This window comes from Stomoxys calcitrans, chromosome 1, assembly GCF_963082655.1.
Source record: "Stomoxys calcitrans chromosome 1, idStoCalc2.1, whole genome shotgun sequence".
NCBI classification, from domain to species: Eukaryota; Metazoa; Arthropoda; class Insecta; order Diptera; family Muscidae; genus Stomoxys; species Stomoxys calcitrans.
Genome location: NC_081552.1, coordinates 36866968 through 36891668, shown reverse-complemented (window position 1 = coordinate 36891668; position 24701 = coordinate 36866968). Strand labels below are relative to the sequence as shown.

Genomic DNA, 24701 nt, shown 5'->3' with positions numbered 1-24701 from the left:
GCAACGAACACCACACAGATCGGACCTCAATGTTCTAGCTTGTGTGTTGCTCACAGCTATCCCGTGGTGCTAACGTCGAGTGTAAACATCTTTACGGACAGTAAAATCGCCATAAGGGCAATAACAACCAGGACGGTAAGGTCACGAACAGTCTTGCAGTGTAAGAAGGAGATTAACGCCTTCTCTGAGGATGGCAAAATCCACATCGTTTGGGTGCCGGGCCATAACGGAGTAAGGGGGAATGAAAAGGCAGATGATTTGGCGGTGAGGGCCAGATGACTGCAGTCAATAAACTTGGTTAATCCGAAGCCTTTCGGGTCACCGCAGTCCGAGTTAAGGGCGTGGACGACGAATACGCATGCAACATTGTGGAACAGCGAAACGGTCGGTAGGACGACGAAAATTCTATGGGGGGATCCAGATCGTAAGAAGACGAGATAGAAAGTAAGAAGGAGGTCATTATAGCTATTGGTATCATAACGGGACACATAGGATTACGAGCTCACTTATGTAAAATCGATGCGGCAAGTGATAGCATGTGTAGGGCATGCGGGGAAGATGATGAGACGTTGGTGCATTTCCTTTGTCATTGCCCGGCTTTTGCGCGTCTAACAGATACCAGCACTTAGGTGGGGACACTATACCAGACCTTTAACCAACTTAGGGGAGTGGCATGGAAAATAATTAAGGACATTGTTAGAAGCACGGAATTCCTAACTTAGATGCTTTGGTGTATGTCGATAGTGGCATGGAGCAGATTAATATCTGCACTCTCTTTTCAACCTTACCTAAGCTAACCTCATATTGCACCGGTTTGAGTTGAAATATCTTGTTCAAACTTCACTTAAAACGCACCTACAATATGTTCTCTTTACAAAGAAAACTGTGTAACTTTGTGTTTAATACAGCAATCATTGTAAATTTTATCGATCCGCAAAATTTAAAAAAATAAACTTTTAAAGTCGATTATCCCTGAAACCAGTGGAGATATTATGTGGCTCAAGCGGTCCATTTTTTAGAGAATTTGGAGCACTATCCAGAATTTTAGAAATCGGACCACAAATGAAGATTTGGCACTCCGAACAATTTTTAGAAAATCCGAGGTGACCAGCTTTAGGGCTCCACCAAGATACGCCCGTTCCACCTAGAGCATTGCTCAAATCATTTAAAATGTCAAAGAGTAATCTCTATCCGTTCTCAAAAGACCTATTTTTACTAGTTTTTTTTTTTCGATTCTACCGCACTATGCGATATTGGCCAGGAGAGCCAATTACTTAAGTGTTCCTTCATCTACTTGCTATTGCGTGAAACGGACTCACCATATATTCTACACCATAATTTCTTCCAATGTCCTAATAGCTGCTTCACACAACATTATTTGTAATATTTATTCTATCAGAGATATAAGACTAGCGTTCTCCTTTTCAAGATAAGATTGGGCCATATAAACTTTGGACGTTTACATTCCTCCCATCTGTTGGCCTTCAAGCCTCATCACCAGATGTCTACCTACAGATGCCGCCAGCAAACTAGACTAATAAACGCCGCTGCTTTAGGCAAGAGTTCTGTACCAATTTCACAATCCGTGCATACACAGAAAAAATTTTCAAAAAAATTTCAATAACAAGTAAAAAGGCGTTAAGTTCGACCGGGCCGAACTTTGGATACCCACCACCTGGGGTATATATGTAAACCATTTTTCGTCAAGAACCGGTGCAAAATTCATACCCCTTAAGCACCATAGCAGCTATATCACTATATGTTCCGATTTGGACCAAAAGTGAAGGTCATTGTTCAATTGTACAATATATTACAAAATATTGGTTTCTTTTAGTAGTTGTATCTAAATATAAACCGATCTGAACCGATCTGTCAAATTTCAGTGAAATAGGAATAAAAATGCGCCTTTTATGGGGCCAAGACTTTAAATCGAGAGATCGGTCTATATGGCAGCTATATGCAAATCTTGATCGATCTAGACCAAATTGCAGAAATATGAGGAGGTGCTTAACTTAACTCTTTGTCCCAAATTTCGACAACATCGGACAATAAATGCGCTTTTAATGGCCCACAAAACCTAAAACCGAGAGATCGGTCTATATGGCGGCTGAATTCAAATCAGGACCGATCTATGCGATAATGCAGAAGTATGTCAAGGCGCTTGACTTAGCTCACTGTCCCAAATTTCGGCGACATCGGACAATAAATGCGCCTTTTATGGGCCTAAGACCCTAAATCGGAGGATCGGTCTATATGGCAGCTATATCCAAATCTTGACCGATCTGAACCAAATTGACGAAGGATGTCGAAGGGCCTTACACAACTCACTGTCCCAAATTTCAGCAAAATTGGATACTAAATGTGGCTTTTATTGGCCTAAGACCTTAAATCGGCGGATCGGTCTATATGGCAGCTATATCCAAATCTGGGCCGATTTGGGGCAAATTGATGAAGGATGCTAGAGGGCCTAACACAAATCACTGCCCCAAATTTTTGCTAAATCGGATAATAAATGTGGCTTTTATGGGCCTAAGACCCTAAATCGAAGGATCGGTCTATATGGCAGCTATATCCAAATCTGGACCGATTTGGGCCAAATTGACGAAGGATGTCGAAGGGCCTAACACAACTCACTGTCCCAAATTTAAGCAAAATCGAATACTAAATGTGGCTTTTATTGGCCTAAGACCCTAAATCAGAGGATCGGTCTATATGGCAGCTATATCCAAATCTGAATCGATCTGAGCCAAATTGACGAAGGATGTTGAAGGGCCTAACACAACTCACTGTCCCAAATTTAAGCAAAATCGGATACTAAATGTGGCTTTTATGGGCCTAAAACACTAAATCGGAGGATCGGTCTATATGGCAGCTATATCCAAATCTGAACCGATCTGAGCCAAACTGACGAAGGATTTTGAAGGGCCTAACACAACTTACTGTCCCAAATTTCAGCAAAATCGGATACTAAATGTGGCTTTTATGGGCCTAAAACACTAAATCGGAGGATCGGTCTATATGGCAGCTATATCCAAATCTGAACCGATCTGAGCCAAATTGACGAAGGATGTTGAAGGGCCTAACACAACTCACAGTCCCAAATTTAAGCAAAATCGGATACTAAATGTGGCTTTTATTGGCCTAAAACCCTAAATCGGAGGATCGGTCTATATGACGGCTATATCCAAATCTGGAACGATCTGAGCCAAATTGATGAAGGATGTCGAAAGGCCTAACACAACGCCCTGTCACAAATTTCAGCAAAATCGGATAATAAATGTGGCTTTTATTGGCCTAAAACCCTAAATCGGAGGATCGGTCTATATGGGGGCTATATCAAGATATAGTCCGATATAGCCCATCTTCGAACTTAACCTGCTTATGGACAAAAAAAAAAGATTCTGTTAAAATTATCAGCTCAATATCTCTATTTTTGAGGACTGTAGCGTGATTTCAACAGACTGATGGACAGACGGACGGACATGTCTAGATCGTCTTAGATTTTTACGCTGATCAAGAATATATATACTTTATAGGGTCGGAAATGGATATTTCGATGTGTTGCAAACGGAATGACAAAATGAATCCGCAATTATTTATTCCTAGAATTAGAAGGAACATATATGCGAGGTCATATGCTGTTAGAGTGGCAAGATGCTGGAACCGACTGCCTCATGAATTACGCATCTTTTCCCATTCTTCTTAAAACTTCTTGATTTTTATAACTTTTTTGCTGATGGTTAATTTTTTTCTCTTTGTTCTATTCTTACTTGGGATTTTCAAAGCTGCACTATTTAAAAAAAAACTGCACTATTTTTAATTCTCGTGCACTTTGTTGGACCACTTTCTATTTATCGCTCTCTTCCATTTGGATTTCTTTTATATTCTTTAATTTTTATGGCTGGGGAGCCAAATATTAGGTAAATATAATAAAGTACCTCATTATGTTAAGAAATGAATTTAATTATCTGTTATAGTCAGGTTACTGAAATGTTTGTATGTAATTATTTTATGGGCCTTCTTGGCTTTATATTACATATTTGGTTAATAAATGAAATGAAATGAATATACCCCATTTATACCCCATCCTTCGGTGGTGGGTATAAAAATTTAATTGAAAATAAAATCGTTTTCAATTAAAAAGTTAATTGATTCAATCATTTTTTAATTGAATATGATTTTTTAAATTACAGTTGTTTCAATTAATTTTTAATTGAATATGAAGATTTTTAATTATAAATTTAATTGAAAATACAATCGGATATTGAAAATAAAATAGTTTTGAATAAAAAAATTAATTGATTCAATAATCTTTTAATTAAATATAAATTTTTTTCAATTACAGTCTTTTGCCATTTTCAAATTAAAAATTAATTGTCTCAATTAATTTTAATTTTCCTTTAATTTTCAAGTATGGCGTTTGAGTAAATTCAGTTAGAGGCTATTTTGTCCCTTGCAATATAAAGGGAAAGAGATTTCAAACACCCATACGTCCCAGATTACGTCCTGGATTAACCCGACGGAGTCATTCATGGGTCATGGGCTGCCGACCCAGTGCACAACACACTGCTGCGATACCAAAAGCAAAACTATAAGGCACCCATATCCTACACCCGAAACTTTTAAGAGAATCCCCGCGGGCAGTTTTTTTTATACGGGTGGCCACGGACCTCTGCCAAGTTCCAGGTACACATCTGCGTATTAAATATAGGAATTAATTGGGATTTTACAAAATTTCAATCATTATTATTAAAAAACTTTTAATCATTTTTTAATTTTTTAAAAATTTTTAAATGAATTTTTTTTCAATTACTTTTCCAAAAACGGTGATTGATATAATCATTTTCTTGATTGAAGCTATTTCAATTAAACAATCAATTTCGTGATTGTAACAGATTTTAATTTTTTCTGTGTACCGTAATACCATATACCGTGAATGGATCTCAGCTGCTTTATTGCGTTCCTGCTAGAGAATTTAACTTCGATTGCTTGAAGTTCAATACAGGAGTGCAGTAAGTCTATTGTTGTGTTAATTTCTCCATACCATATACGAAAAACAACCTGATAGGGTCAAGAAAGGCCGTGAAGAAAATTTTCTTTAGAAAAAATAAAAAAATAAGGACAAGCCCTTAAAGAATGCCATGCCGATTTTTTCGAAAATTGATAAAAATAAATTCATTTATATTGGTTTGCCCAAAAAGTAATTGTCGGCGTTGACAAATTTTTTCAACGGCTTGTGACTCTGTAATCGCATTCTTTCTTCTGTCAGTTATCAGCTGTTACTTTTAGCTTGCTTTAGAAAAAAAGTACGCGAAATTTTGTTTACATTTGTTTGTTTGGCGTCAATTTTAATATGGGTACCACATGTATTGAAAGAAATTCATTTAACAAACCGAATCAACGCTTGTGATATGCACCTTTAACGCAATGAATTCGATTCGTTGACCAGAATTGGTCAATCGTAAAGGTGTCATATTCCACCAGGACAACGCTAGACCGCACACATCTTTGGTCACTCGCCAAAAACTGGGTGAGCTTGGCTGGGAACTTTTGATGCATCCACCATATAGCCCTGACCTTGCACCATCAGACTACCATTTATTTCGATCTTTGCAGAACTCCTTAAATGGTAAAACTTTCGGCAATGATGAGGCTATAAAATCGCACTTGGTTCAGTATTTTGCAGATAAAGGCCAGAAGTTCTATGAGCGTGGAATACTAAATTCGTCAGGAAGATGGTAAAAGGTTATCGAACAAAATGACAATTATATATTTGATTAAAGTTCATTCTAAGTTTTATTAAAAAATGCATTTACTTTCTTTTAAAAAATCCGCAATTACTTTTTGGGCAACCCAATATTTTTCGAAAAATGTCTATGTCATATTGGGAATGTTCAATGCGAATCCCTACTTCGTGATGGAATTTTTAAGAGTTCATAAGCTTGACAGTCCCGAGGACTGCATAGGACTATACCCTATTACAAAAGGATGAATAATACGCGAAGGCATTTAGGCGGAAATATTTATCATACAAGTTCCTCGACGGTAATAGCTTCTCATAGAAGTGTTGCCTGGCCATTTGCAATGCAATATCACCAACTACTTTGCCCCAGTGGACGATTTATGAACGGGATTCGTCGACAGTGTGTTTGATTATTAAACACAAGAAGCGCTGATTGGTCTGGCCAGACCAATTTTAACTGTTAAGGCTTCCCTACAATTCATTGAGTGTTTTTATGAAAAAGGAACTTAAAGTATACGTAAATTACAAAAGAAAAATGATAAAATTTTGAACTACAACATTATACGCTAATGAAATTAGCGACATTATATGCTAATGAAATTCATACCTGCGGATTTGAGCGGACATGGTCTGGCTGGACCACAACATATATTTCGCAAATTGTTGTACTGTCAACAGATATAAAACATTTATTTATACATTTTTTTTAGCTAAAGCAAAGTTGACTTAATTTGAAAATATAAAATTTATTCGTTGAAGTAAATATTTTATTTTTATTTATGTTTTTATACCCACAACGGTGTGGAAATCACGATAGCGGCCGAACGAATAAAGATATTCCCTGAAATTTTGCACACGGAATTCTCACTGGTGTAGGTCATTGGGGATTGCCCATTGGTTCAGATTTGTAAACCGATCTCCCGATTTGACTTTTTGAGCTTTTAGAAGCCGCCGTTGTTGTCCAAATAGGTTGAAATTTTACACGGAATGTTCTTTAAGGACTACTAATAACCGTGCCAAGTGCAGTCCAAATCAGTCATAGCTCCAATATAAACTGATCCCCCGGTTTGGTACCTTAAGTCCCTGGGAGCCGCAATTGGGTGAAATTTTGCACGGAGTGTATTGTTTGACTTCTAACATTCATGATAAGTGCTTTCCAAATCGGTCTTAAGCTGATATGGATTCCATATCCCGATTAGTCTTCGATGGCCCCTAGAAGCTTCAATTTATGCCGCATTTGGCAGAATTCTGTTGTTTTCTTAACTATATCTCCATAATTTCCTTTGCTTGTCCAAAATTTAAATTTTTTTATAGCTCTTCTATAGTTGTGGTCTAGCCAGACCACCTCCGCTCAACAACGTAAAAAAAGGTTCGTCCATCCTAGGGTTAAAGGTGTAATAAGTGAGAATGGCTGTTTATTTCCTAAATTCTCTGGACTTTTGTACGAGCCTAAAGTGTTAAATTATGGGTAACTATTAGTCATTCCGTTTGTAATGACTAAAAAACAAAAAAAAAAACAAAAAACCCGTATAGCAAAAACGTAATCTACATAAAATTCTAAGAAAATTCTCCAAAGAAACCATGGATCTAAAATCAAACCCTATTCCGCGCCACTCGACTTGGAAAAAGCTATTGTTTCCAGCCTTTGTTTTTTTTTTTTTTGGCAAAGGCGGGCATATACATTTTCAAGTGGAGAGGCGCAGATTAGAATTTTATTTTTGATACATGGTTTCTTCGGAGGATTTTCGCAGAATTAAATGTAGTTGTGCAAACAACACACGATTTCCACGACCAAATTGAAAAACATATCCACACCTTACTAAAACTTTCACAATCCCATGGCAGCCGGTTGTATGTACCGGATTGACCCGATGAATTGCTTCATCGGCAAGGGCTGCCGCCTCAGTGTACCACACACTGCTACTACAACAACAACAACTAAAACGTTCTGGCATCTCTCACTCTATTGTATATGAATGTGTGTTTCTAGCTGACTTTGTTTTTAGGTGACATGCGTAACAGACAATTGCTTAGCCCAAGTAGCTGTTGATTGCCAAATTTTGGATCTCATGCAGTTCTCAGGTAAAAATCTTTGCTCTCGTTTGTGGTTTACTTTGTTAAAATAAAATAAAACTGCTGTTTTAAAAAAACGGTCGAAGATGCCAACTGCTGCTAGGAAAAGCCCTCCAGAAGATATTTTGGACTTTTCAATAACAAAGCACGTACACTCCCTCCTGCTGGCAATTAGTGTACGCGACAAGACTTAGTGCCGTCGGGAAAATTGAGAACACAAAGTTTAGTAGGTATGGATTTTTATGTTTTTATAGTGGTGATAAGGACGAATAAATAAATCAAAATTGGAAACAATTCCTAATAAGAGTATGACAAAGTGGGCTGTGACTTACGCATTCATCATGAAGGCAGCGACTAAGAAAACGCAAAATATACCTAAACTGTTGGTGAAAATATTCTTGACCGTCTTAACCCTTTTGCTCTTAAATCTGCATTTATTAATGGATTTTTGAAATTTTGCATTTAATAAAATTCCGTCACACACGTTGAATACGTTTTGCCCGTTTCGTCTTGGTAAGATGTCAAACAAAAAAAACGTTGCTTTTCATTAATTTAAAATGTCTCTATTTCGAAATTTAATAGACCAGGGAGCTACATTTTTGATTTTATTTGTGGCAATGACTCCTCTACCAGTAACTTTTTACATAAATTGATTTTATAACTTTGTCTTCTAGGTTTGGCTCGAGGTCATCGAATAATTTACAAAAACAGGTGTTGGTGTTTTATATAATTGTTTTATTTGTAATTTTTACCGATATTTCGACCACCGCCGGTGATCTTCATCAGGATTTAAAATTTTGAAACAAAACAATTGACTTTTCCTTTACAGCGCACATAAATGGATTTGGTGATATAGTTTTGCCAAAGGTTATGAATGCTTGAATGTCACCTAGCTTTATTTTATATAATAGCATAGAGCTGTTGAAAAAATGAACCTCGAAATAGATCTAGCCCAATATCCGCCGGTCCAGTCGCCACTTTCAATATATTTTTGAGTGGCCAAGGCCAAAATTCAAAGCAGAATCTATTTTATACTCACCACCATATGGTTGGGAGAATATTTTTACTCTTCTGGCCTTCAATTTCAGACCCTATTTGACCGATATATATATCTTGATTATTTTCACATTCTAAGTCAATCCATATGACCCTCCGTCTGTCGAAATCATAAAATCAAACGAGCGAAAAAATCTATTCACCATAAATATTGCACAGATACTCTTTTTAGTATAGGTCACAAGTGATTGCAAATGGGGCATACCGGTTTACATACGTAGCTCAAAATCTTCTGATTTCAAAGGATTCATACAGATGATTTTTATATAATATTTTGGAGTTAGAAATGTTATATATATTTTTCAAGGCAGGTGGTAATGCATTATATATTTAATGCCACCCTCATAATCAATACGTTGCTTGGTCTTTTCCAATCTACAACGTGAAACTCTAGTTCTGAAAAAATGAAAATGTATGGTGACAAATTTAGTTAATACATTTGAAAACGAACATTACGACCTGATATTCATGCAGTGCAAAAAAATTGGCAATATAGTTCTTCCTATATCTCTATACAATGATATAGTCGGATAAGTTAAAGGTAGGTTGTATGTTGTTTTAAGAGCTTCATTTTGCATTCTGTGAGGTACCATGTCGCAAAAATGTCGCACTGCGGCACGCCGTTCGGAGTCGGCTAAAGAAAAAAATCATTGAGTTTAAACTTGAATCGGAAAGGACAACATTTTACTGTACTCCCAAATGCCTCTTTTTAAGCCCCATATTAACGTATTGGTAAATATTTGCGGTTTAGACGGCATTTCGGGGTGGCCACCCAGACACTTGGCCCTTAAAGTAAGGTGAACCCCATAGTGGCATGGTGTGTAAATAAGTTCTGTTTGAGGGTGGGGTTGACCCACCAAAACAACTGGCTCTTCAATTGGATATCAAATTAGTTTTTTTTCCTGGAGCCAAATTTTAATACGATATTCGTTTTCTAGTCTACATTTGGTAACCATATTGCGCCTATCGGTCCACTTTTGGTTTTGGATGGCGTAGTTGGGGTAAGAGGGAGGGACTGCCCCATTTGATTTCTAAAAATTATATAGCCTATGTTTCCTTCCAGACAAACTTACACAATCTGTGAAAATTTTAAGAAAATCGGTTCAGCCGTTTTTGATTCTACGGAACAAACAAAAAAACCGAGTTCCATATATGACCATGATGGGTCATATGTCCATTTAAGGCGTTTTTGGGGGGTAGGGTGGCCCTCTATACTTCTATATGAAATTGTATGCCAGATTCGTAATCACCGATCGGTCCACTTTTGATTTTGGGTAACGGGGGAGGGTTCGCCATCTTCCTGACCATATTCGCAATCATTTGAGTCCCATATTGTCCCGATCGGTACACTTTTATTTTTGGGTAGTACTTTTGGGTTAAGGAGGAGGCTCCGCCCCCCTTTCGATATCAAAAAATTATATAGCCTATGTTTCCTTCTAGACCAACCTACACAATCTGTGAAAATTTCAAGGTAATCGGTTCAGCCGTTTTTGAGTCTATACGGAACAAACAAAGACAAATTCAATTTTATAATATGAATTCCGCTTTCTGGAGTAAATCCCAGCATAAGTTATTTTGAAGGGTTACCCCAAGATACCTTACTGAGTGCTCCTCCAACACTATATGCACTGAAAAATCTGCATTATACCTAACAACATTTGGTGTAATCAATAGAGTCTCGCAAATTCAAAAATTAAAGTCACATCTCGTTCCATATCCGTTTCCAAGACCAAATCATTTTTATATGGATAAAACAAGCACGTCATCAGCAAACATAAATAGTTCTCCTGTCAAACCCAGGTTACACAAATCATTTAAATTAATGGAAAATAACTGCGGCCCTGAACCTCTTCCTTGCAGAATTCCATAATCCACATTCGCAACATTACTTTTAGACTCGTTTAATTGTACATATAGCTTTTGATTAGATTAACATACTGAAGTATATGTAATGTGGCATCTTTTGTACCATAACCTTTCCTGAAACCAAATTGACTTTCTTATAACAACTTATCCTCCAGAAAACTCAAAAATCTAGCAGTTTTTCAAAAATCCTATCAATTGTGGACAATACAGATATCGGTCGATATTTGTCTAGGGAATCTGCATTATTCTGTTTTGGTATTGGAATTACCCTATCTGGATAAATTGCAGTATTTATCATCATATTAAAAATGTCTACTAAACGTGGGGCAATTTCTTCAGAACATTCCTTAACAAACTTTGATGAGATATTGTTGTAACCCGGACTTTTGTTATCATTCATGCCATCTATAACCTTCATAACTGCGTCTAAATTTACGTCATGGATTCTAAAACGGTAGCCCGTTTGAGACAGTGTTCGCATTAGGTTAACATTATCCCTAGTCTGAACTTTAATTAGCTCTTTTAAGTTTGACACCGATGTAAGAACAAAAATTCATTAAAGCGATTCACAAGCACGAGAATCTTTAAGCAAAACATCGACTTTCTTAGACCTGCCAAGGGTTGTATTTATAAATCTCCACTATTTCCTTTGGTCATTAAATGTTAAATTATCCAAATAATAATGTTCCCTGCATTCATTGCTCGCAATCTTAGTAACCTTGCTTATTCGCCTCAAAATATCTTTAACACCACTCCTATTTTTCTTTTCCTTAACAATTTCTCTTTGCATAAAATAATGTCTTGAAGATTCTTATTAATCCACGGAGTTATTTCAAAACGAATATGTTTTTTACTTTTCGTAATGGTAGGAATGGAATTGCTAATAGCCGATGACATACACTCCAATAATGAATTGGTTAATTCTGAAGTACTCAATCTGTCGTTAGTTGATGGCAAATTTTTCCTAAAAAATATCTTTGGCCCTTGAATAATTACAAAAAATCTTGGAATTCTCAATATGTCTCTCAACCGTTACATCACTTTCGAATTCATTCGCAGCTTATTATGTTATGATCTGATAGATCACACTCAATTGAGTCAATATATATCAGCTATCAGAAAAATTACTAAAAACATGATCTATACTTGTTTTTCTGTTGGCCTTGTTACCAAATTGTGATTACTTTCACAATCAAAACTATGAAACATTGTTTGCATTTGGAAGTTACAATTCGTTACTTCGATAAAACCAAATAAGCTTCAAAGGTTTGTTATTAATTGTTATGTTTGCGAATGTTAGTAACAGAAGTTCTAAAAAAATGTTCACCTCTATAAACTTCAACGGTGTACTGTATTTAGCATCAATAATACGCTTATTGCCTCCAATACCTTATCCAGATACCCCCGATATAGTTCTATAAACAGATATAGCCTCAAATTTGCTTTTTTCGCCTCCAGATAACTAATTTTTTTTTTCGGATTTTACCGATTTTTCTTACAGTTCACATAAAATGTACAAAAGACGTACTTTTACAGGTATATTCGGCGAAATACCTCAAATCTACTTCATCATTAAATAAAACGTTTTTTCAGAAAGAAAGTTAATTTACTTCGTATTTCGTATAACTAGTAAATTTAAAGATGAAATAATTTTTTTTTGTTCTAAACATCATTTTGAAGCTCACTATATACCCCATGACACCCACTCTTACTACAACATATCACGCAATCCCCAAGCAGCCGGTTGTACGTACCGGATTGACCCGACAAAGTCCGTCATCGGCAAGGGCTGCCACCTCAGTGTTCAACACACTGCTACAACAACAACAACAACAACATATCACGCATGCACGTCACGGGATAGATGTGAGCACCACACAGGCTGGAACATTGAAGTCCAATCTGTGTTATGTTAATTGCTATCACGAGAAGCTTAACACTCGCAGTTAAGCTACAGGGCTCGTTCACAGGTTGCGGATAGTGGAATGCTCCATACGGAGTAGCTGCAACGGCAGTCGCGGACAATCTGCGGTGTAGAGCGGAGAGTCTCAGTGAAAGGGGGCGGGTGGCACCGGCTCTTGCACAAATACTGAGTGCCTATGATGCTCGATATGACAAGGCGTGTTATTAACGCCTCTAAATAACCAATGGCCATACTGTTTCCGCGGCAATCGGTCCTTTGGATCGGAACGAGCTTGGTCACCTACAGGAGCTTGACGAGGATCGTCACCTCAACATGAAAATGTGGCTACAACAACAACAACCCATCTGATTTATTTTGAATGCTAAGCAATATTCGAAAACACCTTTTCATCCACATATATATACCATTGAGGACCAATGGGACATATATGTCCCAGCAGCATTCTTCCCGTTTTGGCTACACTTTACTAAGTAATTTGGACTATTCTTAGATATGCTATCAATACTTTATACAGCGATTAATTCTTCGTCCTAAAAGGGTTAAATATCAAAGACGATTTATCGTTGTCCGTATGTCTGCCAGTTGTAATCACTCTGCAATACTTAAATATGAAGCTGTCGAGCAGAAAGTTTAAGTTCAAAGTTGGGCTCTATATGTTAGAAATATACATTGAAATAATCTCATTTAGAGCGATCTCCTGATGTGCAGTCATTAAATAACAATATTTTATCCGATATTGCTGAAATTTCGAATCATGAACCTTCGACATCCGTGCTAAATACGGTTCACATCAGATCATAGTTGGATATTGTTGTCATAAAGGCCGATCTTCCAAATGAACCGCTAAAAATTATGACTGCCTTGTGTGTACAGTATTTAGGTTAGGTTAGGTTGAAAAGAGGGTGTAGATATCAATCCGCCCCATGCCACTATGGTCATACATCTAAACCAGTAACCGCACCGACATTACATAAGTGAGTTCGTAGTCCTATGTGTCCTGTTATATACCAATAGCTATACTGACCTCCTTCTTGCTTCCTTTCAAACAAGGATGACTTGTTTGTGCATCACAGCCGCACTAAGGACGACACCATCTGTTACACAGAACTTAATGCTACACCTCTAATGCCTCTGGACATCGTGGCTTGTGGGGCTAAGAGAACTTTTCGTTTAATCATGGGGAAGGATAAAGTGCCTATTGACATTTGTCTTAAATCTTTGGATGTCAAAGTGGGTGTGAAAAACATTAGCCGGAAGTCGATTCCACATACGAACGGTTCGGGCGAAATAAGAATTCTCTCTATAATGCATTGTGCGGTCCGCTGGCGAATCAATTACAAACGGGTATGCGTTCCTGGAATGTCTAGTATCCCTGACATACATCTTTACATCAGAAATAAGAAGCCTAATATCAGACGAACACACATCATGAAAGTACCGAAGAACAGCGCCAAACAACCCACATTGCGACGATGATGACGGGAGGCAATAGAGTTGGATACCCCAGTGTCCCCAATAAACGCTATCGCTCTCCTCTGTACACGGTCCAGTAGCTCCAGCGATGATTTTGAAGCTCCAGCCCACATATATGTGAGTTGTACTCAATTTTCTGCCTTATGAAAGTGGTGTAGATGTTAAGATGATCAGGCGGAGTGAAGTAATTCATACACCGTTTAAGGTAGCCTAAACACTTGAATGCTTCTTACGACAATTCAAATACATGTTTAGCCCAACGGACATCACTTTGTATTTTCATGCCCAGCACATCAAGAGCTTCTGATTACTCAACATCTACACCATTGATAAACAAAGACAAGCAACACTGAGTCTTCCGTGCATTAAAATCCACTCGATTCATTCGACCCCACTCAGAAATGGCCAGCAAATCCTGGCGAAGTGTATCGCCCATAACCCGCCTCTTGTCCTCAATCTCTCGAAGACTCGGCCTATGGGCGAATGAGTACGAATGACAGAGATTAGTGCGATCTCTGAGAAAGCTCGTAATATATCGAACGAAGCCATTACCGACACCAAATGCGACAAGCTTTGATAGTAGTGCACCGTGCCAGACCCTATCAAATGCCTTGGAGATATCCAGAGCCACAACCTTACTCTCACCAAACTGGTGGATTGGACGACTCCAACAGAAATGACATGAGGTCGCCCGTAGAGCGATTTCTGCGGAACCCATACTGTTGGTCGCTAAGAAGGCCATTAGACTCTAAATACCTCACAAGATGGTGATTAAACATGCTGTCCTTGACCTTGTAGAGAGCGGAGCATATCGCAATTGGCCGATAATTCGCGGGGTTGTTGGCCTCACCCTTCTTGGGTATTGGCTGAACGTTCGCAACCTTCCAATGCGCCGGGAAGACTCCCGGACGGTAGGCAAGGTTGAAAAGGTTGCGTAATGAACGAGCGAGTGTCGAAGAATACTTGCGTAAGACAAGTGTTGATATGCCATCCGGGCCCGGGGATTTTCAATAACCCTTTTAACTCCACGAGTTCGATAAAATATTTGAGACATGATGTCAGATACATTTTCGAATGAGGGGAGTGGTTGATTGCTATCCGGCAGGGAAGAGTTCCCTGCAAATATATCAGCCAACGGGTAAGCCTTATCAACCGGGTCAGTGAACGTTTGATCATCCTTAACAAGAGTTGGAATAGACCAAAAGCTCTTACTTCCTCGTGTAGAAGCCAGAACCTTAGTAAGCAGACGCTGTTCGTAAAGAAATTTTTCGCGCCCAAGCACATTGGCACACGAAGATCTTGCCTGTTTGCGCAGCAGTTCAGTAGTGGCATTTTTATCAAAGCGCCAGTTCCTGCATGCCACCTCTTTGGATCTGACAGCATCTCTGCATGTCTGGTTAAACCAACTTTTGTCGTCTGATTTAGCAGTTATAGTCTTATTCTTATTCCATTCAAAATTATCTTTTCAATCATTTCAGCAGCAGCAATTATATCGTCATCTAGAAAACATAGTTTCCAAATAAATTCCGGAAAGAATTTATTGAGCTCAGCCCAGCGTGCTTTTTCGTGTAAAAATATTGACCGCTTCGGGACTGGGGATAAAGCAGTACGAAGAGCAGAATACGAAAAAGATGCTGAAACAATGCAATGATCGGAGTTACCAAGAGGTGCAAGAGTATTAACTTCATACTTTTTAGGGTGTGAAGTGAAAAAAAGGTTAAGAGTATTATTTTGGTGCCCTTGGACACATGCGATGTGTCGGTTCGTTCACTAGTTGCGCCACACCATTGTGCGCAGCGAAAAGCTCCACGTATTGGCCCTCAGGAGTCGTACAACTCGAATGGGAAAGCCAGGAGGAGTTGTGGACATTGAAATCACCAGCGACAACTATGTCACTGCCAGGAAACCCTCCAAAATATTTGTAATAGAATCAGAACGGGCGTCATAGTACGGTCCATATAAATTGATATTTGAAGCTTATTTCATACAAATGTTGACACTGACCTCGAATGGTCCATCCGCTTAGTCCAATTTTGGCATACACTTTCCAACATTTCGGCCAGTATTTCACGGATAAATCCTTCAATGTTGTCTTCCAATGCGTCAACTGAAGCGGGCATGTCTACATAGCCATAGGAAGTGGTGAAACGGCTATGATATATTGACATACCGACGACAGGCAGCCTGGAGAACGTACTTCTGAACACAAAAACCGCCCTCGACTGTCGCAGAGCTCTCAACGAGATGGCTGAACAGTTCAAAATTCACCTGTTCTGAATGCCGGCCCACAGAGATATTCCAGGGAATTGTAAAGCAGACGAGCTTGCGACACTAGGGACCAAAGGGATTTAAAGGCACCCATTAAATCCCTGGAGAACGTACTTCTGAACACAAAAACCGCCCTCGACTGTCGCAGAGACTGTCAATGAGATGGCTGAACAGTTCAAAATTCACCTGTTCTGAATGCCGGCCCACAGAAATATCCCAGGGAATTGTAAAGCAGACGAGCTTGCGACACTAGGGACAAAAGACCTGGGTTTAAGTCTAATAGTTCATGTGACTGGTACTAGGAAGGCGACTAACATAAAAGGGGCAGACCGTTGTTGTTGTAGCCACAGACCGATATCGAACCTCGTCAAGCTCTTAAATGTGACCAAGCTCGATCCAACCTCCGCGGAACATGATGATCATTATTTATTTAGAGGTGCCAACAACTTTCCTTGCCATATTTACTCGATACCGATGATTATCCGCGACTACATTTGCAGCTACTTCATATGGAGCATTCCATTATCCGCAATCTGTGGTTCTACTCATGATAACTATGAACACCACACATATCAGAGTTCTGAGTTTCAGCCCGTGTGGTGCTACTAGTTATTCCTCGCCGGGCTATATCGTATCGAAGTGGGCCAATTAATTTGTCTGCCTAACAAGAGATCGTAAAAACCATTATCAACAACAAATTCTAAAAAACAACAAATTCTAAAAAACTTGGAAGCAAACAGGGGGCCAAAATCAGAAATGAGCTTTCACTTTTTACGACAAATTCGAAACCTTTGTTTTTTCGTTTGTTTCTCTTTCGAGGCTAGCTTAATGATCACAACACAACAACCACTGTGGGACGCCTTTTGTCTTTAGCTAGAAGACTTTTCAAGCATATTAGGTGTGGAGGCTTCAAGGGCCATACATTGCTAGGTCGTACTTATATCGAATATACTGGGAAAACGCATCTACGATTTAAGCACGACACTCACAATAGCTGTTCTCTTCCACCGCCTGTGTTTTTCCTTTGTAGTGATAGACTTATTTTCCAAACGACTACATGGCCTCCATGGTATACGAAATGGCCTCCATATATACGCCGTTAACCAGGTTTCACCAACTAATTCTTCTAACCAAAGACGAAACGCTTGCCATAGTGGATGGTGTGCTTTGATCTGTGGCTTTCCTTATCAATTGCAAGAAAATCTACGATCATTAACCTCGTTTCGAAAGAGAAACAAACAAAAAAATTGTAATGGCAGAAAATTAAATAAAATTTAAAGCTTAAGAGGCTCAAGAAATCTAGTCAAAGGATCCGAAGTTAATGTCAAGACGATCCAAATATCAATACTTTATAGGTTTAGAGAACAATATTTCAATGTGCTACAAATGGAATGACGCGATTAATATACCTTCTTTCTATGGTATTGAATAGAAAGGACATTTCTTACGCTCACATCTGTTTGGTAATCGCCCTAGAAAGCTCTGCTGGATGTTGGGGTCGTCGTAGGTGAAAATCAACTGGAATCGGGCACTATCACCGAGATTTTTGCAGTTCCTCATTGCAGTCGGGTCTATGTACTGGGTGTGGGATGTGTAATGCTTAGGTTAAGTTTAAGAAGAGGTGCGGATTATAACCCAGCCACCAATCGAGTTAATTTTCTCTCGAAAAGTAAATTTCGGTACAATGTTCTACTGCTACTTGGACCTCATTCTGACAAGGAGGTAAACATTCTATACCATCATCAGGGATTGGTTCTGCGGTATCCTTTTCGTCGCCAAAATCGGACACTAGCAGTTGGGTAAAATGTTCTTTCCATATCCACAGCTTGTTGTCTGTGTCAGTTACCAGATTTCCTTCTTTGTCTCTGCAGGAGGATGTGCCTGCACCAAAGCCATCGGTTTGGTGTTTAATTCTTTGGTAGAATTTCCGGACTTCATTCTGACTCCTGTACATCTTAATTCGCTCGCACTCACGTCTTTCCATTTCCTTTTTCTTTCTGGGGAATAGACGTTTCTCCTCTCTCCTTTTCTCCCGATACTTCTCCTTCATCTGGCGCGTTGCTACTGATTGCAGGGTTGCTCTATATACCGCATTCTTGGCTTCAATAGCATCTCGACACTCTTGCTCGTACCATGGGCTTTTTGGAGGAGGCTTGCGATACCCAAGTACGGATTTCGCGGCATTTTCCATGGAGTGGGCAATAGTTTGCCACTGCGCCATTATATTATCGGAACAAGGAGTGCTTTCATGAAGCAGTTGGGTCAGTCGAGTGGAGCATCCCGCTGCCATTTATTGCGTTTGCAGCTTTTCAATGTCCAGCTTCCGAGCAGTGTCAGATCGTACTTTCCTCGCCATGTTCAAACGGGCGCGAACCTTTGCTGCAACCAGGTAATGATCCGAATCCATATTCGCTCCACGGATCGATCGTACATCTAACACGCTGGATGAATGCCTTCCATCTATCACAACGTGATCAATTTGGTTTTTCGTGTCTTGATTGGGTGACAGCCATGTGGCTTTGTGAATATTTTTTTGCCGCGGCTAAATCTATCAGCCTCAGCCAAGTAGCAGTAACCCGACTAAAGAACAACAAGGCAGCAGGTGCCGACAAGGCAGCGACACGCTGATAAGGCGTATGCATCAGCTTATCTGCGCAATCTGGCTAGAAGAACGCATACCCGATGATTGGAACCACAGCATACTATGTCCCGTACACAAGAAACGAGACAAGACGGAATGTGCCAACTACAGAGGAATAAGTCTCCTCCCCATCGCATACAAGATACTCTCGAGCGAAATGTGTGAAAGATTAAAACCTAAAGTCAATGAGATAATTGGGCCCTATCAATGAGGCTTTAGACCAGGTAAGTCCACCCTAGAACAGATATTCACACTGCGCCAAATCCTGGAAAAGACCCGAGAAGGACAAATGAACACCTACCATCTCTTTGTTGACTACAAAGCCGCGTTCGATACTCCTTTACGTTCAAAGGTATTTCAAGCCATGTCTGAGTTTGGTATCCCTGCAAAATTAATAAGACTCTGCAGGATGACACTTGCTGATACACGTTCCTCAGTAAGAATAGGAAAGAATCTCTCCGAACCATTTAATACCAAACGAGGTTTCAGACAAGGAGACAGCCTATCGTGTGATCTCTTTAATATCCTGCTGGAGAAGATTATACGAGATGCAGATGTCAATAGATATGGCACACAAGTCACAAGAGAGCACATGCTACTCGCCTATGCCGATGATATCGATATCATAGGTCGGTCACCGAAAGTAGTAACTGCAGCCTTTGAAAGAATCGAAAGAGAGTCAGTGAAAATGGGTCTGGCAGTCAATGGAGATAAGACGAAATGGATGGTTTCAACTCCCAAAAAGCCTTGCACAACCGAGCAGATAAAGGAAATGGAGAAAGTTGGGAACCACAACTTTGATATAGCCAGTAACTTTATCTACCTTGGCACCGCCGTAACCGAAATGAATGACACCAGTTTTGAGAGTAAGCGAAGAATAGTACTGGCAAACACATACTACTTTGGACTAAGTAAGCAGTTTAGAAACAAGGCCACCTCTCGACAGACGAAGACTACACTTTACAAGACCCTGATACTAGCCGTGCTGTTATATGGTTCTGAAGCATGGGTACTTGTGAAAGCAGATGAGGCAGTGCTTGGAGTATTTGAGAGAAAGATTTTTCGTAAAATATATGGACCAGTTTGCGTTAAAGGAGAATATAGGCGACGTATGTACCACGAGGTGTATGAGCTGTATGACGACGATAGCATAGTTACACGCATCAAAATACAACGGCTGCGTTGGCTAGGTCATGTTGTCAGAATGGATGAAGAAGCTCCAGCAAAGAAGTCTTTTGAAGGCAAACACGGTGGAACACGCAAACCGGGAAGACCAAAAGCCCGATGGAAAGATCAAGTTGTGGGAGACATCTCGAAACTTGGTATCCGAGTTTTTAGAATGAGCGCAGAAGATCGAGGCGCTTGGAACGCTATTCTACGTTCGGCTAGTGGAACAAATATTCTGTCATAGCCAATTAAAGTAAGTAAAGTAAGTACAATGTTCGCTTTGCGCGAAAGTTTTTCGTGATTACTTTATCCTTTTACTTTTTTTAGATAAAAGATTTTGAAGCAAAAAAGATTAAATATTAAACAAATTTAATAAAAGTATTATTTTTTCATTGTGACTTCTAGTGCTTATAAAAATTTATCGCGAAAAACATGTTTTCAACTGTGAGAAACGAATGTAGTACCAGCCTTAAACCCGAAAAATATGTATGTCTAGTATTCTGTGCTCATCACAAAATCCCCTTTCGTTGTCCCTTCTATCCCCCAGTGTTGGTTCAAGTCTGATATCTTATCCGCACCTAAGTGCCGAAGCCTAATTGCCACGAAGCCGAACATTGATATACAAAAAGTCACAACATGCCCTGCACACGATGTCACTAGATTCACGTATTCTGCATAAGTTCGCCCGTAGTGATACCTACTTCCTACTTTCTCTCAGTAATAGACTCGTCTACACAAGATCCGAAAACAGAACTCAGGTCCTCGCCTTCAATTAAGACGTCCACACCTTTCTGTTCTCTAGCTGTGATCCATCCGTTTAGCATGAACTACCAGAGGGCAATAACACCAAACCAAGTCTGTGCCGTTGGCAACAGTGTCGAGCATTCGTCCTCAAGTGTCGTCTCAGGTATCCGATCAGAAAACTCTCCCAAACAATCTATATCTTCTATTGACGACTTATTACCACGCTTCGATCTATTATTCACTATCCCATCGGCTTAAATCTCATCTGCAGTGGCTGCCTCCTACCTTATCCGAATGTTATCCATAAATAAATATGTTCTTCGCTGTGCTATTCTTTGAACGAAATGGTCTATAACCACACAATATCTTGCAATGGAATCTAAATAAGAATCACATTTATGTAACAATATACATACATATGTATATAAAATTTAGAAACATGGTCTGTAAGTGGGTCCAAAAATTGCAAGTACGGCTCCTTTCTAGAGAATACTTATTTCGTTCAATTCATAAACAAACCTATACAGAAGCATTTAAAAAAATAAATGCAATTCCACTTTGCTTCCCTACAGTTTGCTCCCCACCTTCTGTATATGTTAGATAAATCCTTTGACAAAACAATTTTGAAAAATTCCCTTTCTGTCCATACAGAATCCTAGTACTACACAACATCTCTTTCCACAGACAGGTTAAACTTTTACTTGCCCAAAAGACAGCAAGACAGGCAGCCACTGCACAATAAAGGCATTGCCTTCAAAGTACGTACGCTAAGAATTGGGGTGATAATAAAAGGGAAACAAATGCAATTATTACAAGAGCAAGGAATGAATGAATGAATGCCGCTCTGTCTTAACGATGCAACGAGCCAACTTTAACATGACCGTATGGGATATACGTATGAATGTATGAATGTTTGCATGCATATATTTTTGTATGTGTTAGTGTGTGTATGTTTGAGGTACACATATGTATAACGACGATATCAAAGTGATTCCCCCACAACAACACTCCACATTTAAATTGTAGTTGGTAGGACAGGATGAACAAAGTAACGTGTGAGAGAGAAAGAAAACATAACAAGCAAAAAAAAAAAAAAAAAAAAACAAAAAAGGAGAGGGAGAATGTGAAAGACAAATATGTGTTACCAACATGTATGTGGATGGCAGAAGTGTATGCTTGAGAGTGTCTGTGCAAATGTGTAAAAAGCGGGGGAGAAGTAATGCATTAGGGATGCTCACAGTAATGCGAGCAGAAAATTAGTAGTTTCCACAAAACACTCACAATACAGAAAGAGAAAAAGCAGCAGACAACAAAAGCTATTCCCATGATCTCAGAAACAAATGCATAGAGAGAAAACTAAGGTACTCAAGTGTTCTCATCTAAAGGTCTGGCTTTCTTTATATATGGCTATACATAATTCTTGCAAACTTCACTGTTCTCAAAACCAAAAAACAAGAGAAACAAAACAAAGTTTTTGTGTGCCAAATAATAAAGGTCCTTAGTATGAATGGGAAGTGGTGAGTGACATGCATAGATAAAAAATGTAAATAATAATGATATGCAGAAAACACAAATATAATTGTATTTGTTTTGTGATGTTTTGGTTTTTTTCGGTGATGGATTAACTAATATATGACTGACTAGGGACTACATACTACTACTCACCACCTTTTCCGCAGCTAGATTAAGCTGTTGCTGGTGCTGCTGTTGTTGCTGTTGCTGCTGCTGAGCTTGCTGTTGTTGCTGTTGCTGCTGAGCTTGTTGTTGTTGCTGCTGTTGTTGTTGTAGTTGCTGCTGCTGCTGCTGCATGGCCAAAAATGTATTGGATATTGATGGCGAGTTCCAACTTAATGTTGTCGGTGTTATGGTTGATGTTGTGGGCGATGGTGAAGCACCACTCGATGATGAGTTCTCACCATAATAATTGGTGGCAGCCGCTGCATTATTTACTACCGCCGCCGCTGCCGAGGACACAGCCGCTATGGCAGCCTGATTTTGGAATGAGGTCAATTGTTTGTCCAATGTGGCGGGTATTTGTAACTGTCGATGAGGTGTATTAACAGCCGACGAGGCATAATGGGCAGGTTTTGGTTGTACAGCACTGGCAGCGGCCGCATGATGATAGATTTGTTGGAAAACTGGATTATAGCCACTTATGGGTGAGGGCGAAACAAAACTGCCGCCACTGGCGGCAATATTAGCTGCAATATTTGAATGGGCCTGTAGAAGTAGTGACTGGGCACTGGATGCTAAATGGGGATGTTGGAAGTCGTCGGCGGACCCACTGCTACCGCCCGCAGGCACTATACGATTATAAGCATATGGCCAGGGACTCGAGTTCGGGTCCATGGTGACTCACTCACTGCACACAGCTACTAAACCGCACAATATAACAAAAATATAAAATAAAAACAACAACACCATTGTGTTTTTAGCAACAATTGCTCATAATTACATAAAATTTATGCTCTTTGATGACTTACCAAAACGCTCGCAGCTCAGCGGTATTTTCTTTATATTTCCCGTATCCAGTATAGAAAAAATCCAATTCTCAAGACCTTATACCCGCCGTTGTATTGGCCCTCCTTTTTTTCTATATATTTTCTTACTATCAACGCTTTTTGACGTTTCCTCTTGTCTCCACATATAAAAAAAAATTATTGTACTCGTCGTCCTCTCCTCTTTTTTTTTGTTATTTTGGGGTTCTTTTTCCCATACACTATAGGTGTTTGTGTATGTATGTGTATCGCGTTCTTGGTAAATTGTCTATCATCAATCACGCTGAACCAATTTAATTGTCGTTATATTCTAACAAAATTTGCACATTAATCAATGGTTTTTCATATAATTCTTTGCTGTTTTTTATGGAACACTATGTACACTTGAGTTTTATATGAAATTTGCTGAATTTCTTTAGTAATTTCGTTGTTATTTTATAAAAAATTATGCACTATTTTTTACTTCGTCTTCTAGCAAAGCAGCGCCATTTTAGATATGGCTACCAGTGTTGCCACCGGCTGTTCGATATTGTGGCAACGCCAGCTGAAATATGGATACTGACTACTATCTTTTCCAATGAGTGCAATGAAATATGGCAACTTTAAAATAAACGTTAGAATTAAACCAAAAACCATTTTAACCTAAGATTTTTGTAAATTTTCTCAAAACGTGTTTGAAAGTGATTAGTTTTTTTGCTTCTAAAGAGGGAGATAATATAGTGCGATTAGTCATACATTAAAATAGTGCAATAAAATCCAGCTAGCTGGGGTTATTGTATATAGTTGCCAGAGCTTCATGCACTTAACACATGGGATCTTAAGTGTTGCTCACTTAAGCTGAGTATTCTGTTCAACTTGTTAGGCAGAATGCTGTCAAACTCCATATAAAAAAAAACGTCGACGGAACGCTGGAGGAAAATAGGTGAAAAAGTAGCAGTGTTTTTAGTGAGGAAAACGGCAAAAATAAATTTTTGTGCCAAAGCTTGACATTATTGTCGGCATCATTTTTGTTTTATTGGTTTCAATGGTTCGTTTTTTCTTTTTGTTATTTTATTTACTTGCGAAAAAAAAAATAATAAAACCATAAGTGCAGATATTCTGTTTTCGGAACAGTCGGGGAAATTTTCAATTGTTCTGCGAGCGGAATTTGACAGCAATTAAATGTTTTTGTTTCCATACCAAAACACGGTTTTTTATCTGCACTTATTGTTTTCTTTGTTTAATCTATTTTTACACAAATAAATAAAT

General features: G+C 39.0%; 1 protein-coding gene across 4 annotated transcripts in view; it reads right to left on the bottom strand.

Moving 5' to 3' along the window:
• LOC106092828 (neurogenic protein mastermind) overlaps positions 1 to 23937 on the bottom strand; it is a 77237-nt gene extending 53300 nt beyond the window's left edge. For 3 of the 4 annotated variants that reach the window (XM_059363065.1, XM_059363071.1, XM_059363073.1), the window contains exons 1-2: positions 23439 to 23937; positions 22621 to 23330 (exon numbers count right to left, since the gene is read on the bottom strand). In XM_059363065.1, coding sequence (XP_059219048.1) covers positions 22621 to 23304 — 684 coding nt within the window. In that variant the 5' untranslated portion in view covers positions 23305 to 23330; positions 23439 to 23937. The remainder of the gene's footprint in view (positions 1 to 22620; positions 23331 to 23438) is intronic. The other variant, XM_059363069.1, reaches the window with a different exon arrangement.
• Between the last annotated feature and the right edge of the window lie 764 nt (positions 23938 to 24701).